Source organism: Balaenoptera borealis, assembly GCF_965194805.1.
Source record: "Balaenoptera borealis genome assembly, chromosome: 15".
NCBI lineage: Eukaryota > Metazoa > Chordata > Mammalia > Artiodactyla > Balaenopteridae > Balaenoptera > Balaenoptera borealis.
In genome coordinates, this window is record NC_138871.1 from 85,355,391 (window position 1) to 85,370,167 (window position 14,777).

Sequence of the window (14,777 nt, forward strand, 5' to 3'; positions counted from 1 at the left end):
TGAGTAGGGGAGGAGAATCAACAGCAGATTGTATTAGGAAGGCAAATTTAATATGTTTTAGATGAGTAAGGTTTAAAGGGCCAGTGGCCCATCCAGGTGTCAATAAATATAAATAGAAGCACCTTGCCTGGTGCTTATGAGAAAGACTTGTGTTGTGGTGCGTGGTGATGGAGGTTTGTGTACCAAGCAGTGTTCTAAGTAATTTGTATTGAGTCTTTCAGTCTTCACATCAGGCTGCTGAGAAGTACAGATTGTCATTAACTCTATTTAACAGTAAACTGAGGTATGAGCTGCAAAAGTAAATTGCCCAGCCAGGTAAAGGGCAGATTTGTGAGTAATCAGCATGTAGATAATTGGCTAAAGTCCTGACAATAAATATCTAAAATGAACCCACATCTTGTCAGTTACCTTAAAATGGATAGTGAGCTGTTGAAGTAGTTGAGATCCATGATTATTCTAATGAAACATTTCCTCCTAGTAGCAGATTGTATTATCATAGTTAATTGTCAGATTTTAGAGAGTGTAGTCTCTTAAAGGCAGACACTTGTTGGATAAAGAAGGGGGGCAGGGAGCACATTAACTATCCTTGAAAATTTAGATAATCCTCTAAAAGAGGGTAGGAAAACACGTGTCCTTTACTAGCCAACTCAATCCTTTGCACATACTTAATACGAAAGAACTTTTGTCCTTTTAAATAATCTGAAATACTATGCTCTGCAAACATGAAGTATCACACATGTATTGTTATTCAGCATCTTGTAATAATTCTGTGTTGTTACAGTTTTGGAAAAGTTGTTTTCATTATTATGACCAGGAATTTTCCACTTACTCAGTATTGTAGTTGCTGTAATTATTCTACTTGGTGACTTCTCTTTTATTCCATTATTTCTTCCTTCCCAACTCTAAAAAGGTTCTTCCAGTAAAGATCTGAGTGAGAACTTCTGTCTTTGTCTGGAAATGTCTTTGTTTTGCTCCTGCTTCTTATGTGGTACTTTAATTGGTTTTGGAATTCTAGCTGACAGTTGTTTTTCTCCTCACTTTGAAGATACTTGATTGTTTTCTGATGAAAAATCAACTGTCAGTCATACTCTTGTTTCTTCCTTTATATGTAACGTGTCATTTCTCTGGTTGCTTTTAAGAATTTTCTTGTCTTTGACATTCTGCAGTTTTGCCATGATGGTCTGGGTATGAATTTATTTTTATTTTATTTTGCTTGGGATTTAGTGTGCTTTTCCACCTTGAAGATTATTTATATTCGTAACTGGGAGAATCTCAGCTATTATCTCTACATAACATCTCTTCCTCATTCTTTCTGTTTTCTCCTGGGATTCCTGTTGCATATTACCTTAGACATCATATCTTAGACATCTCTTTCTATTTGCATCTTTTGACTTATCCACACTTGTTTCATCTTTTTAGTTCTGTGTGTTCTGTGGCGTTTCCTCAAATATGCCTTCTGTTTTACTTTTTTTTGTTTTTATTTTTCTTTTAATTCTAAAAGCTCTCTCCCCCACCTCCAAGCTACTTTTTCTTAATTCATTGTATCCTATTCTTTGTCTTGACTTCTGTTTTGGGTTGTTTTAATCAAGAAAATTTTCAAACTTAACAAAAATAAAGAATGCTGTAATAACCCCCCATGTACCCATTACCCTGCTCTAGCAATTATGAATTTTTTGTTTATATCCCCAACACACACACACCCATTATTTTGAAGCCAGTCCTGGGCGTCATCCACTTAATCCGTAAATATTAAAATATATATCTTTAAAGGATTCTTTAAAAGAGTCTTTAGACATTTTTAATATACTTATGTTTTATTACACGCTGTTTCATTTTTTAAGCTCTTGGGTACTAACCATCTGTTTGTCTGCTGATCCCTCATTATGGTGGATCTGTCCCTTGATTAGTTTTGTTATTTTTAAGAATTCAGATGTAGTTTTTCCTGTGGAACTTGTGTGTGTGTGCCTTGGATTATGGAAGTGGTTTTGATGATTTGTTTCTGCTGGGCACACTAAGCCTCGGCCCACAGATTTTCAGCTCGCGGACTCACACATCATGTATGAAATAAAAATTTGAAGAGCACCTGCACAGAACATGTGTTTGGGTTTCAGTTTTTCATGGGGGACGACACCCACATCCACCCACACCCCCAAAAGCCCAGGAAATAGCTTTCTTGCTACTTCTCAGCAGTGATAGACACCGTTTTTCTAGGGTCCTTACCCCCTACACATCACTGTCATTGTGTTGTAAATTTTTACTTTTTTGCTCTAACTTCATTTCCTCTTCCTATCTAGCACTTGAATATCTCCCTTCCTTCCTTTGGAGCTTTGCTGTAATTTTTTCTTCTGTTTTATCTGTTTCTGTTTAGCATTTTGATTATTTTTAGAAGGGAAAGTCTGCTTGGTCTTACCGTATTGCCACAACCAGAAATCATGTTTCTACCCATCTATTTTAAGGTGAAGAGTCATAAATTTCTTAAATACTCCATACAAGAGTGAGTTAGAGGGGGGTGTGTGTGTGTGTTTTAATCTGATACACTGCTATTCAGGTAGCATTTAATATGTGTTAGCATTTCATCTGGTGAGGTGGACAATACCTAAAAACACATTCAGACTTGTATTTCAATTAGAAGTCTTCTGTTTGTGTATTTGTGCTAAAATCAAATAGTTACATTAACTTGTGCTTCTCACATTTGTCAGAAACGTTGGTAATATTAGATCTGATTTAATATAACAGAAAAATATTAATAAATGCAGTTTTACTGCCAAACAGAGTCTTTATTGTTTAATATTTATTTATTTAATTTACTTATTTACTTGGCTGCACCGGGTCTTAGTTGTGGCACGTGGGATCTTTAGTTTCGGCATGCACGTGGGATCTAGTTCCCTGACCAGGGATCGAACCCGGGCCCCCTGCATTGGGAGCTCGGAGTCGTAACCACTGTGCCACCAGGGAAGTCCCAGACAGAATCTTTAAGTACATGAAGTTATATGAGATACATCTGGAAAATGGACTAATATCATTAACATATATCCCTACATATCAGTAAGGGAAAAAACTCACTGGGAAAATGGCAAAGGATATAACCATACTGTTTAAAGAAAACTGCAAATAAAACTATAGTAAGATGTTTTTCCTTATTGAATTGGAAAAGATAAAAAATGATAATACCTTGGGCTCAGAAGGATGTTGAGAAATTAGAACACTTACACATTGCTAGTGGGGATGTAAATTGAAATTGCCCTGAGGAAGGACAGTTAAACATCTGTCTTCCAAGGATCGAAGGTACATTTGGCACATTGTTGGAAAGAGCAACAGATTTGAAGCAACTAAAATGTTCATCAGAGGAAACTAAATAATTATGGTATGCCCATACAGTGGACATATATAATACTGTTCAGTGTTCTATAGCATGAGGCAGTTATAAACATGAATATGGAATGATCTCAGAGGGATTATTGCACGGAAAAGGCAAGGTGTAGAACAATGTATGTAGTATGCTAACATGAGGGAGGGGGAACGTACATGCATTTTAAATGTTTAAAATATCTGGAAGAACTTACAAGAAACTGGTGATGATGGTTACCTTGGGAGGGGAAGAACTGGCCGGCTCAGGATCCAAGGAAGGGAGAGAAACTTTATTTTTCACTTTTGAGTTTTAGGTGATGGACAGTATTACGTATTATTTTAATGGAAACCAGAGTCTCATTGTGTGTGAATATACAAGTAAGGGAAGAAGAATCCTGTGAGGTTGAATTTGAATTCTGGATATATCAGTATGAGATGATGATTTTTCAAAAAAAAAAAAAAAAAATTGCTGAAGGAGTGAAACAACAGAATGGGGGAGACTTCTTTTTTCCTTATTTAGAAATTTTAGAGTGGTAGTTAATTAACTTGTACATTATTACTTTGATAAAAATAAAGAATTACAAAAACAAATAATTCAAGAAAAGCCCTGTGCCATCTTAAGCCCTGTAATACGTGTGAAATTCTCTTGCTGTTGCATCCATTTCAGTATGTTACCATGTCATGGTTAATGTTCATTTGACAAATAATGAGTCTTGCTCTATGGTAGGCACTGTGCTAAATACTTAACATACCATATACAGAATTTTGTGAATGAGAAATATTAAGGAAACATTTTTATCTAGAAGTTGCGCTGCTTAACAGGTTGCTCCTTTGATTTAATACCTTAGAATTAGCATAGATTATTAAAACTAGAAAATATTTTGATTATTTTATAGAAGAAATTAAACTAAGGAACTTGCTCTAGATGGAGACTCTAGAACCAGATGTTTGGTCCAGCATTCATTCCACTGAGGTTCAATTGTGAAATTTGGTTCCTTTTTAAAAATGTACTTTTGCTGGTTTGGAAAGTTTTTTTCTACTTATTTCTTTTCGTTTTAAAAAGATTTTACTGTCTTCAGTGACTTTCTACCTGTTTTGCAATTGTGCCTTTTCCTATGCCATGGGTGCTCTGTGCCTTGGAATGTTTTCTTCCTCCATGCTTTCTGCCTGTTTGTAAAATGCAATAGAATTTTCTGGATGAAATATGGCTTCCTTCTTGAGTATTGAATTTTTCTTTGATTTTGGTCTCTTGGAGTTAAAACCTAATTAAGAGATAGTTATTGTCTAGAGACTTTATTCTTCCTACATGTCAGTGGTTCTTTGTACTATATATAATACTTGAAGTTGGGATGTTAGAAAAATTTAGCTCTTACCATTAGATAAATGTTCCATTTGTTGAATAGTTATGTTACCCTATATACTATATTAATTCATTTTTTAATATAAATTTATGTATGTATGTATGTATGTATGTATGTATGTATGTATGTCTGCGTTGGGTCCTCGTTGCTGCGTGCAGGCTTTCTCTAGTTGTGGTGAGCGGGGGCTGTTCTTCGTTGAGGTGCACAGGCTTCTCATTGCAGTGGCTTCTCCTGTGGCGGAGCACGGGCTCTAGGCACCTGGGCTTCAGTAGTTGTGGCTCGCGGGCTCTAGAGCACAGGCTCAATGGTTGTGGTGCGCGGGCTTAGTTGCCCCGTGGCATGTGGGAACTTCCGGGACCAGGGCTTGAATCCGTGTCCCCTGCATTGACAGGCGGATTGTCAACCACTGTGCCACCAGGGAAGTCCCTATATTAATTCTTCTGTTTGCTTTACTAATTAAATAACTTAAGGCCAAAGCCTTATCTCTCATAGATATGCTCCATTATTTTATAGGTTAGTACTAAGAATGCTAGCTTTATTTTCAGATTCTAGCCCCATTTAATTAATTATATGACTTGGTGTAAGTTTCTTGATTCCTAGGTGATTTTATTCACTTGTAAAATTATCATAATGGTTCTTATGTGCAAATAATACATGCAAGAGTGGTTAGAATAGGGCATGGCACATATTGAACACTTAAATATTTGTTGAATGAGTAATGTAATCTTTTATGGGAACGTGTGCTGATTAAACAGATAAAAATATACAGATAGTGACTAGTGTATGTGCCATAAAGTTAGAGATTGAACATGTTAATAGTGTTTTATTTAATGAATTTCAATAAGCTGATAGAGAGGAAATTGAAAATCCTTAGGACATTTTTTGTTTCCTGTTGATTATTTTGTTTGTATTTCAAGGCTCTTCATCAGTTACCTGCTCTCTTAAAAAAAATCAGTTTGGAAAAAAAAATCAGTTTGGTATGTAAAGAATAAGCTATATAATGAGGAAGAAGAGCAGCTTATTTTGTCTATAAAACAAATCACTTATAAATGAATTTAAGATAAAAGTATTCGTTTTTTGGATGCCACACACGGACTATTACCACTGAAGCCAAATTAGTTGTTTTGGAAAAGCTATTGAAGTGATGGTAGGATTATTGTATGTAAACATAATTCACTCCTAGAGATAGAGTTAGTACTGGAGTTTTGTTATTCTTCCTAACCTTTTCTCTAAGGTTTGGGATTGAAGAAGAATAATTACTATACTAAATTTGCATCACTGTTATTTCTCACAATTTCATTTCTTGCGTAGTTCTTTACTGCTTTTATGATGTAATCCTCTTTATTGTTATTCCCATCATATTTTTCTGAGATTAAGCTTATTCTGAGGTCCTTTAGCATCTCCTAAAACGACCTGTACCATAATAACTTATATTTTTTCCTCTGACTTTGCTTGTATTTGAGTTTCTTTGGTCTAGAATGTTTTGTTACTAGTGCATCTTGTAATTTTGGGTAGTAAGTGCACTGACGTCACAGATCTCTCAGATTCTCAAAAAGGAATGTACTTCTTGCATTCTGCCTCTCAATCAGGTAACACTCAACACTGAAGGTAGCCCCAATCTTAGTTCTCCAAGCCTCCCAGGATCATAAAATTTGCTGGTTGAAGCGTCACAAAGGGGATCTCCTGCTTAATTGACAAGAGTAATGTAAAGGGGGAATTAGTGGAGGAACTTTTAACTACATTAATGTTAAAAATTGATTCCCTTCCTCTCCTGACTTCTTCTTACCAATGACCTTATCTGGGAAGATTTTCTTATTCCAGGGAGCTGCTTGTCATTTTGGTTTTTACTCTCTGACCTGTATTGAGTCTTTTTTATAATTTAATTTTTTTAACAAAAAATTGTACACCTAGGCTCTATATACCTTAAGTATTTATAGCCTTTATTCTATGTGGTATTAATATTTAATAACTGGTATTGATAATACCTGATATAGCCGTAAATCGTTTTGGTAAGACATGAAGCAGAATCCATTGTCTTTTAATTGGGCTAAAATCTACATCGCTACTACTGATAGCACATGGAAAGACAGAATTATTCTGTACCTGTTGTTTCCTTCACAGAGAGCTAGTGGCATCTGACAAAGAACCATGATACCTGGCTGAAACTCCAGGATGGAAGTAATGCACAAGTCACTTTATAAAAGCCAACACTGTAAATCGTACGTAATGGCTATATGCAAACTAGTGATCAAAGTTAATAATTTTAGAAGGGAAAAGTTTACAGCTAGCTTATAAGTTGGCTGTGTAAACTGATGCAGTAGCTGTTTAGCAGCTTTCCAAATCCTTGGAAGTCCAGCGTGCCAGTCAGAGAGTCCTCATGAGCATTCCCACATCTGGCTCAAGTGACTTAGGGGGGATGAGAGCTAGAATCACATTCCTCTCCTCTCCCCAAGTCCTCATTCTAGTCAGTCAGACTTTTCTCAGCCCCTGCTACCACATTTCTGCCACATTTAATCACAAAGTACTAGGTCTTAAATGTTCCAAGTGGCTTTTTTTTTTTTTTTTTAATTGTAAATACTGTCTTTACCAGAGCTGGCACTGTTTTGGAGATCCTCTGTGAGATCTCATCTTAACTGCCTGACTTACTTGCGAGAAAAAGAAAAGTGGGAGGCACTTCATTTTACATTGTAGTTCCTTAGTTTGAATATAAGCAGAGGTGTTGGTTCCCACAGTATAAATACTGTGTTTGCATTATTTGATACTGCTTCTCAGAATCTACTCTTGTTTAAAATTTTTTTTTTTTAAGATAGAGATGACTGAGTCAGTTTGACATTTAGAAGCTTAGTGAACGTTTTTGTGGCTGTCTCACCATTGCCCCCCCCCTTCCTCCCCAAAAACCCCCTAAATTCAGGTGTTCCATAGAAATAGTTTTAAAATTGGAAGTCATCCATGATATGTAAAAATGGTATTAGAGGAAAAATTTTAAGTAGTGTGATTTTGTAAGATTCTGGGAAAGAGTTTTTCTCAAGTTTATTTTAATAAATAACTATTAAAATTGTATTGGTGATGTTGAGCAGGAGAAATTCTTACAATATGATCCTGCCACTTTTATAACGTATAAATTTCTGGGGCTTCATTAGGTAATTTTATTGTAATACTAAGTTTAACTTCCCCTGAGCTTCAGACCCTTTTAAAATATATTTTTTTAACCTAAACATATTTTTCATTAAATTTAAGGATTTAAAATGTTTCTCTGTTTATTTTCTTTAAAATAATATGCATATAATCATTGCGTTTTGTTTAGGCTCTTTTTATTCAGATAAACAGCAAGAAAGCTCTTGAGTTAAAACTACATTTTCTAAACCATCTTTTACTTCTTTAGTATCTATTTGTTGATTTTACTCCCCCCAAATTTTATTCACCATAATATTTTTTATTACAAGAAGATTTTTAAATTACTTAGCATCAGGTAAAATTGATAATCCAAGAAGGTGTCTACCATATTCATTTTTTTGTGACTTTTTAATACTCCTGGGCACACCTTGTACAAATACCTCAGTTTGAGAGGCACTAGCTCATTGGATCAAGCGGACATTTCTTGGTATGAAATGAGGGATAAAAGACATACTTAAATACTAACCCAATTTTTAAAAATAGTTGTATTTGATAGACATGATTGTCACATTGCTAGGTAAGTTTTTAGACCACTTACTCTCAACCCCGAGACTCACCCTTTTTTTGGCTGAGCGCTGGTTGCAGAGGACACAGAGTAGCCCTGCTCTGGGCCATGACGGCTTACTTGTTCTGTGATTATACTCTTCTTCATACTTGATGGCTTAAACGTTTTACTTCCCCTCCCTAAAATGATTGCACATCCTCGTTTCCTAACTGCTGCATTCCTTCTGTTCCTTCTTGACAAGGCAAATATCCCTTCCCCAGGGAAGCCTGTCTTTACAGTGATCATCACCAGCAGAGCCAGACATTCCCTCTCTGTGCTTCCTTAGCCCCTTATTCACATATCTGTACTGTTAACGGTATACTTACCTCTCATTAGACTGTGAACTCTTTGAGGGCAAGGACTTTGTTTCCCCTCTGGTCAAATACAGTGCCTAGCACCTAGCTTGGTATCAGGAAATGCTTGCTTCAGTGAATGGATGAGTGGGCAGACAGGCTCTTTCTAATTAGTGTTTGATGTAATATAGCTTTGCCATTAGGAAGTATGACTTGCTGTGACCCCAGAGCGTTCAGCTGATGGCGGCCACCTGACCCCTGCTCTCTAGCCACGCCTCCAGTCCAGGGTGGTACCGTGTGGAGCTCCTGTGGCAGTTGTGTTTGCTAGTACCTAATGTTTTAACTTATTTCTTTCAGGAATTGTTGGATAAGTATTTAATAGCCAATGCAACTAATCCAGAGAGTAAGGTCTTCTATCTGAAGATGAAGGGGGATTACTTCCGGTACCTTGCTGAAGTTGCTTGTGGTGATGATCGGAAACGTAAGTGTATTTGGTTTATGGGTAAAGCTACAATATAAAAGAGAGGGAGGATAAATTTATAATGTTACCTTACGTTCTCAAAAAACGAAAACATAGTTATGACTTTACATTATGTGCTCTTTATGAAAAATTAAACTCATAAACTCTCTGATTATAACCTGATAAGATATTATTAAAAACAGGCTTAATCTTTTAGGCTTTAGAATTTGGTTCACCATATTTTTAGCCCCAGAGTTCTTTGCATATGCTTTGGGTGATTCTGTTGTGTCACATGGTCTTCAGCATCTTGTATCTTGAAACTTAAGATAACTGGAAATTACATATAGACTAGAAACAGGACATTGTACTTTTTCTACTTGACGTATTAATTTATTAATTACTACCTATTTTGAGGGATCATAACATTGACTACTAATTACACATAACCAGATTTCTGAAGAGGAGAGGTGAGATGAGAGTATTATTGCTGGTATATAATTTATCACAGAAAACACAGCTATGGGGAAAAGAGTAACCTAATTTCCTAACTTGATTGTAAAACAGTCAAAGTAAATTTATTAGCAGTGAACTCAGTCTCCTGGAGTATTTGGTAGCTGAGTGTACAGTAGTATATTGTGTATGTGCCTGCTACTCAGTTTATGAAGCAAGTTCTGGGTAGAAGTATCACTTAAGTCCTTATTTTTTTTCCAGTAAGTTTATTATTTTCTTCCTCATTTTACCCTATCCTAAAAGGGCATGCCCCACAAACGGTTATTACAGCCTCCTCTTCCTCTCTCTCAGAGAGTTACTAAAAGTGAGACAGTTTTAGCATCCCCCAAATCAGTGTAATTTAAGATATAAAGAGAAAACTTTTGTACCTTGCTGTAATAGAATCTGTATACTAAACTGTTGTGTTATCAATATATAATTTCTGTTGCCATAATGATAAGCAAAATTGAATGTGACAGGTATTTGCACAGAACTGAACATTTAAACGTCAGCTAGTCAAGGGGATATCTTTGGGAGGTTGGGCCATAGCCCCAGCATTAATCTGATCTGACGCTTTCTGGCTCATTGGGATTTTCTCATCCTATACGTAGAACACTCCAGTAGTCTGGGATTTGTAAATAGTCTGTATTTACAGTCTAGATGCTGAGACGCTTTAGAACTCTCATTGTAATGCCTCCTTATGTGCTGGACACCAAGAGCTCCTTAGTTAACTGTGAGGGCCATACCAGCTATGTTTAGATCAGTGAATGTACCATTGAAGAAGAAGAAGGAAAGGCACATATTTGGGCTTTAAAGGGATAACTTGATTTCTGTTAGGTCAGTCCTTCTAGAGCTATAATGGGCCCAATGGCCTCATTCGGAAAACCTAACCTTTTCAAAACATGATATAATCAGATTAGTGTTGGTAGTTCTTCCTGAACATTTTGTTCAGGAAGGTGACATTTTTATTAAGCCAGTAATCAAACTCTGGTCAGAGCAGATTTTGATCTATATATTGGTGCTTTTATATTGCGTTTCACATAACACATCTTGATACCGAGGGTCAGTATTATTTCTACGGATGAGTCACAAAAATAGAGATTTTGGTGGTGATGATCTTTGTAAAATGTTTCCATTATTGTGGGAAGGGATATTGCAGCTGATTTTTTTCAAGTTTTATTGCGATATTATTGACATATATCAAATTGTTTTTAATTGCTGCATTTTCAGGTAATAAAATTAGAAGACATGAAAGAAGAAAAGTGTTTTAGCCCCAGAGATGGAAAAACCTGATATACTGTCTCATGTCTTAATATTTTTTATTAAGCTGATTATAAACAAGCACCATTATAAACTAGGTTTTTAATAGCCCAGTACAGGATAATGTTTTTGGTTTGCTACTATGGTTTTAAACGAAGGCTACAGAGAGAAGTCTGGTTCTACCGAGTTAGTAGCATATGTTAAAGGTGTTACTGTATACTGGATGGATATTTTCAGTACCATGCTTTTTTATTTTATTTTTTCCCTTCACAGAAACGATAGATAATTCCCAAGGAGCTTACCAAGAGGCTTTTGATATAAGCAAGAAAGAGATGCAACCCACACACCCAATCCGCCTGGGGCTGGCTCTTAACTTTTCTGTATTTTACTATGAGATCCTTAATAACCCAGAACTTGCCTGCACACTGGCTAAAACGGTAAGATGTGTGTCCAGAAATACCCTCTTTAGGTTATTTGCGATAGCAAGCATGTTAATGTCTAGGTATTTTACTTGAATGTCCAGGGATGATTTCTACATTTATTTGGGTATCTCCTTTTTCTTACCATCATGACCACCTACCACTGTCCTTCTCAAGATCTTACTCTCCCAGCTATGGTTGTAAGCAGTAAGATCTGTCTAAAGAGCATATTGGTCAGAGTAATCAAAAAAGTATGAAAGAAATGTAAAGAATTGGAAAGTAATGCCTGCCAGGTTTGATCAGTAGAATCTCTGCATTCCTCAAAGTGTTTCAAAATGTAAGTGTTCAAAGGGGTTTTTGCAAATAAATACTAGTTCTTATTTGTAAAAAATATATTGGGCATAGCTGCCGTGCTGTCTGTCCTGTGAAAGAACTAAGAAATGCTTGTTTACTGATTAAGTACGTATAACTTTATAAGTTTTAGTCATCCTCAAAAATTCTTAAGCTGAGAATCCGAGGAAGTGATTTCATTCAGTTTTGTTTTAAGTGATAATAGAACATAAAGTGGATGTTCATCTATTTTATAAAAATGGTTTGCGACTATAGAGTATCAGTTTGTGTCGATGTAAATATTGTTTACCATGGATGTAAATATTTGTCAGGCTTTTGATGAGGCCATTGCAGAGCTTGATACACTGAATGAAGACTCGTACAAAGACAGCACCCTCATCATGCAGTTGCTTAGAGACAACCTAACAGTGAGTTTTTCATTCTTTTCATTTTATTTCCTTTTCAGGAACAAAAGTATTAATATTTTATTCAGGCTCCCTGTGTTTTGGGGCAGCTATATTAGAGCTACACTTGCTCTTAGAAAATGAATATATAAAAATTACATAAAAATATTAAATACGTATTAGTATTTTGTATAGGACAACTGTTCTTTGTAGGCAGATTTTCAAGTTGAATAGGCATTTTATCAGACCTTCCTGAGAAAGTACTAAGATTTTAGGAACTCATAATATTAACATTATTGACTCTTTATTTCACTGGTATGAAGATGTTGATAAATTATGTTAATCTAGAGAGTTTGTCTTTTTTAATTTGTTTTTTCTTTTGTTTTTCTCCCTACCTCTTGTATAGACAGGGGATGGAGGAAAAAGTAATGGAGAAAAAAATACAGGTTGAGCTTTACTTAGCTTCTTTTGTAGGTTCAAGTAAATTGGATATGTCAAAATCTTAGACAAAATGTGGAAGAAACACACCTTTTAATATAAATGTAGTTCTCCCGCCCCCTCCCCTCCCCCCCCCCCCCGTTTTGATGCTTCATCTTCTGCTAGATAAAAAAATTTTTAACATTAGCACCCTATCTGTTCAACTTTGCTGAACAGAGAAATTATGAAGACAGTTCATTCCCAGCCATTAGGAATCCCTCTGGTTGTGAGGTAACAATAGAAAAATGATCAGCATAAATAGCTTCTATAGAAGAAAAACAAACTGAGCAATTAACCTCTTTCCAGATGCACCCTGGAGCTATCTTGTAACTAGTTCTGTTTTGTTTTCTCTCTCCCAGAGACAGTTCTTTGGGGATATTTGTTTTGTTTGTTTGTTTTTATTTTAGTATCTTAATAATGACTTAAAGGTTAAGACTTCAGCTCTGCTAAAATTGCCACTAGTGTCTTGGTGCCGGTCTAATAGAAATCCGTTTTGTGAACTATTGTTATGCATAGGCAACAAATATTGACTATTCCCTTTTTCACTTCATTGTTCCATCCTAAAATTAGAAAGACTAACATCCTACCTAATTCAAGAACCGTATCTACATATCTTCATGCATACATGCTGCTTCCCTGTAACTTAACATCGTTCACTCCTGTTTAACTCTTTGCAGCATACAAAGTAAGCCTGCTTCTTTTTCTATATGATAGCCCTTCAAATACTTGGCAATGGTGACTTTGACTATGGTCCCTGCCCAGCCCCAAAGAAAAATTTTTTTGGCCTTACTAATCTCATAAAGTATATTTTAGTAGTGCTTTTAAAAAGAGCATTGGGCTGCCAGAAATTGAGAGAGCATTAAATTCTAAGGATGTTAGTTACCTTGTTTTTATCTGAGATTATAGTAAGCTTTGAAAACGTACTCAAATACTGTATATGTGTTTGTCATTTTGTAAATGCACAGTGAAAGGAATACAGGGGTACACTTTGGGAGGAGTTGATGAAATATAACTTCCAGTCTTAGTCATAATCTCTATTGTTTAATTTACTGCTCTAAGAATTACATTTTGATATTATAATAAGACTTGAAATAATTGATCTAGAAATAGTAACTTAATATGATTTTTTTTTTCTAGTTATGGACATCAGACAGTGCAGGAGAAGAATGTGACGCGGCAGAAGGGGCAGAGAACTAAGTGCATACAGGGTGTCATCCTTCTTCCCCTCAAGAAACCTTTTTACTCATCTCCATTCCTTATTCCATTTGGATTTCCTATAGCAAAGAAACCCATTCATGTGTATGGAATCAACTGTTTATAGTCTTTTCACACTGCAGCTTTGGGAAAACTCCATTCCTTGATTTGTGTTTGTCTTGGCCTTCCTGGTGTGCAGTTACTGCTGTAGAAAAGTATTAATAGCTTCATTTCATATAAACATAAGTAACTTCCAAACACTTATGTAGAGGACTAAAAATGTATCTGGTATTTAAGTAATCTGAACCAGTTCTGCAAGTGACTGTGTTTTGTATTACTGTGAAGATATGAAAATGTAGTTAATTACAATTTAAAGAGTGTTCTACATAACTTCTTAATTTCTACATTCCCTCCCTTACTCTTCTTCGGGGATTTTCTTTCAGTAAGCAACTTTTCCATCCTCTTAATATATTCCTTTTTGGTAGGAATCCAGAAGTGTTAGATTGAATGGAAAAGCATTTGACATTTTGAGGCTGGGGGTCACAAATTAAAATGCCTCCTGTATCATATATAATGGAGGTCTTGTGTATCTGTGACAACAGGGAGTTTCCTCATTCACTCTTCATTTGCTGCTGTTTAAGTTGACAACTTCCCTTCCCAATAAAAATTCACTTACACCTCCTGCCTTTGTAGTTCTGGTATTCACTTTACTATGTAATAGAAGTAGCATGCTGCTGCCGGAATACAAGCATTGCTTTTGGCAAATGAAAGTGCATGTCATTGCTTAATACACTAGAAAGGGGAAATAAAGTACACAAGTCCAAGTCTAAAACTTTAGTACTTTTCCATGCAGATTTGTGCACATGTGAGAGGGTGTCCAGTTTGTCTAGTGATTGTTAGAGAGTTGGACCACTATTGTATGTTGCTAATAATCATCGACTGTAGTCCCAAAAAAGCCTTGTGAAAATGTTATGCCCTATGTAACAGCAGAGTAACATAAAATAAAATTACATTTTATAAACCA

General features: G+C 35.7%; 1 protein-coding gene across 3 annotated transcripts in view; it reads left to right on the forward strand.

The window, feature by feature from the left end:
- The window catches only part of YWHAQ (tyrosine 3-monooxygenase/tryptophan 5-monooxygenase activation protein theta), a 31,293-nt gene extending 16,516 nt beyond the window's left edge, over positions 1-14,777 (forward strand). For 2 of the 3 annotated variants that reach the window (XM_082357570.1, XM_082357571.1), the window contains exons 3-6: positions 9,078-9,201; positions 11,203-11,366; positions 12,011-12,106; positions 13,697-14,777. In XM_082357570.1, coding sequence (XP_082213696.1) covers positions 9,078-9,201; positions 11,203-11,366; positions 12,011-12,106; positions 13,697-13,756 — 444 coding nt within the window. In that variant the 3' untranslated portion in view covers positions 13,757-14,777. Of the gene's footprint in view, positions 1-9,077; positions 9,202-11,202; positions 11,367-12,010; positions 12,107-13,129; positions 13,245-13,696 lie in introns of all 3 variants that reach the window. The other variant, XR_014235035.1, reaches the window with a different exon arrangement.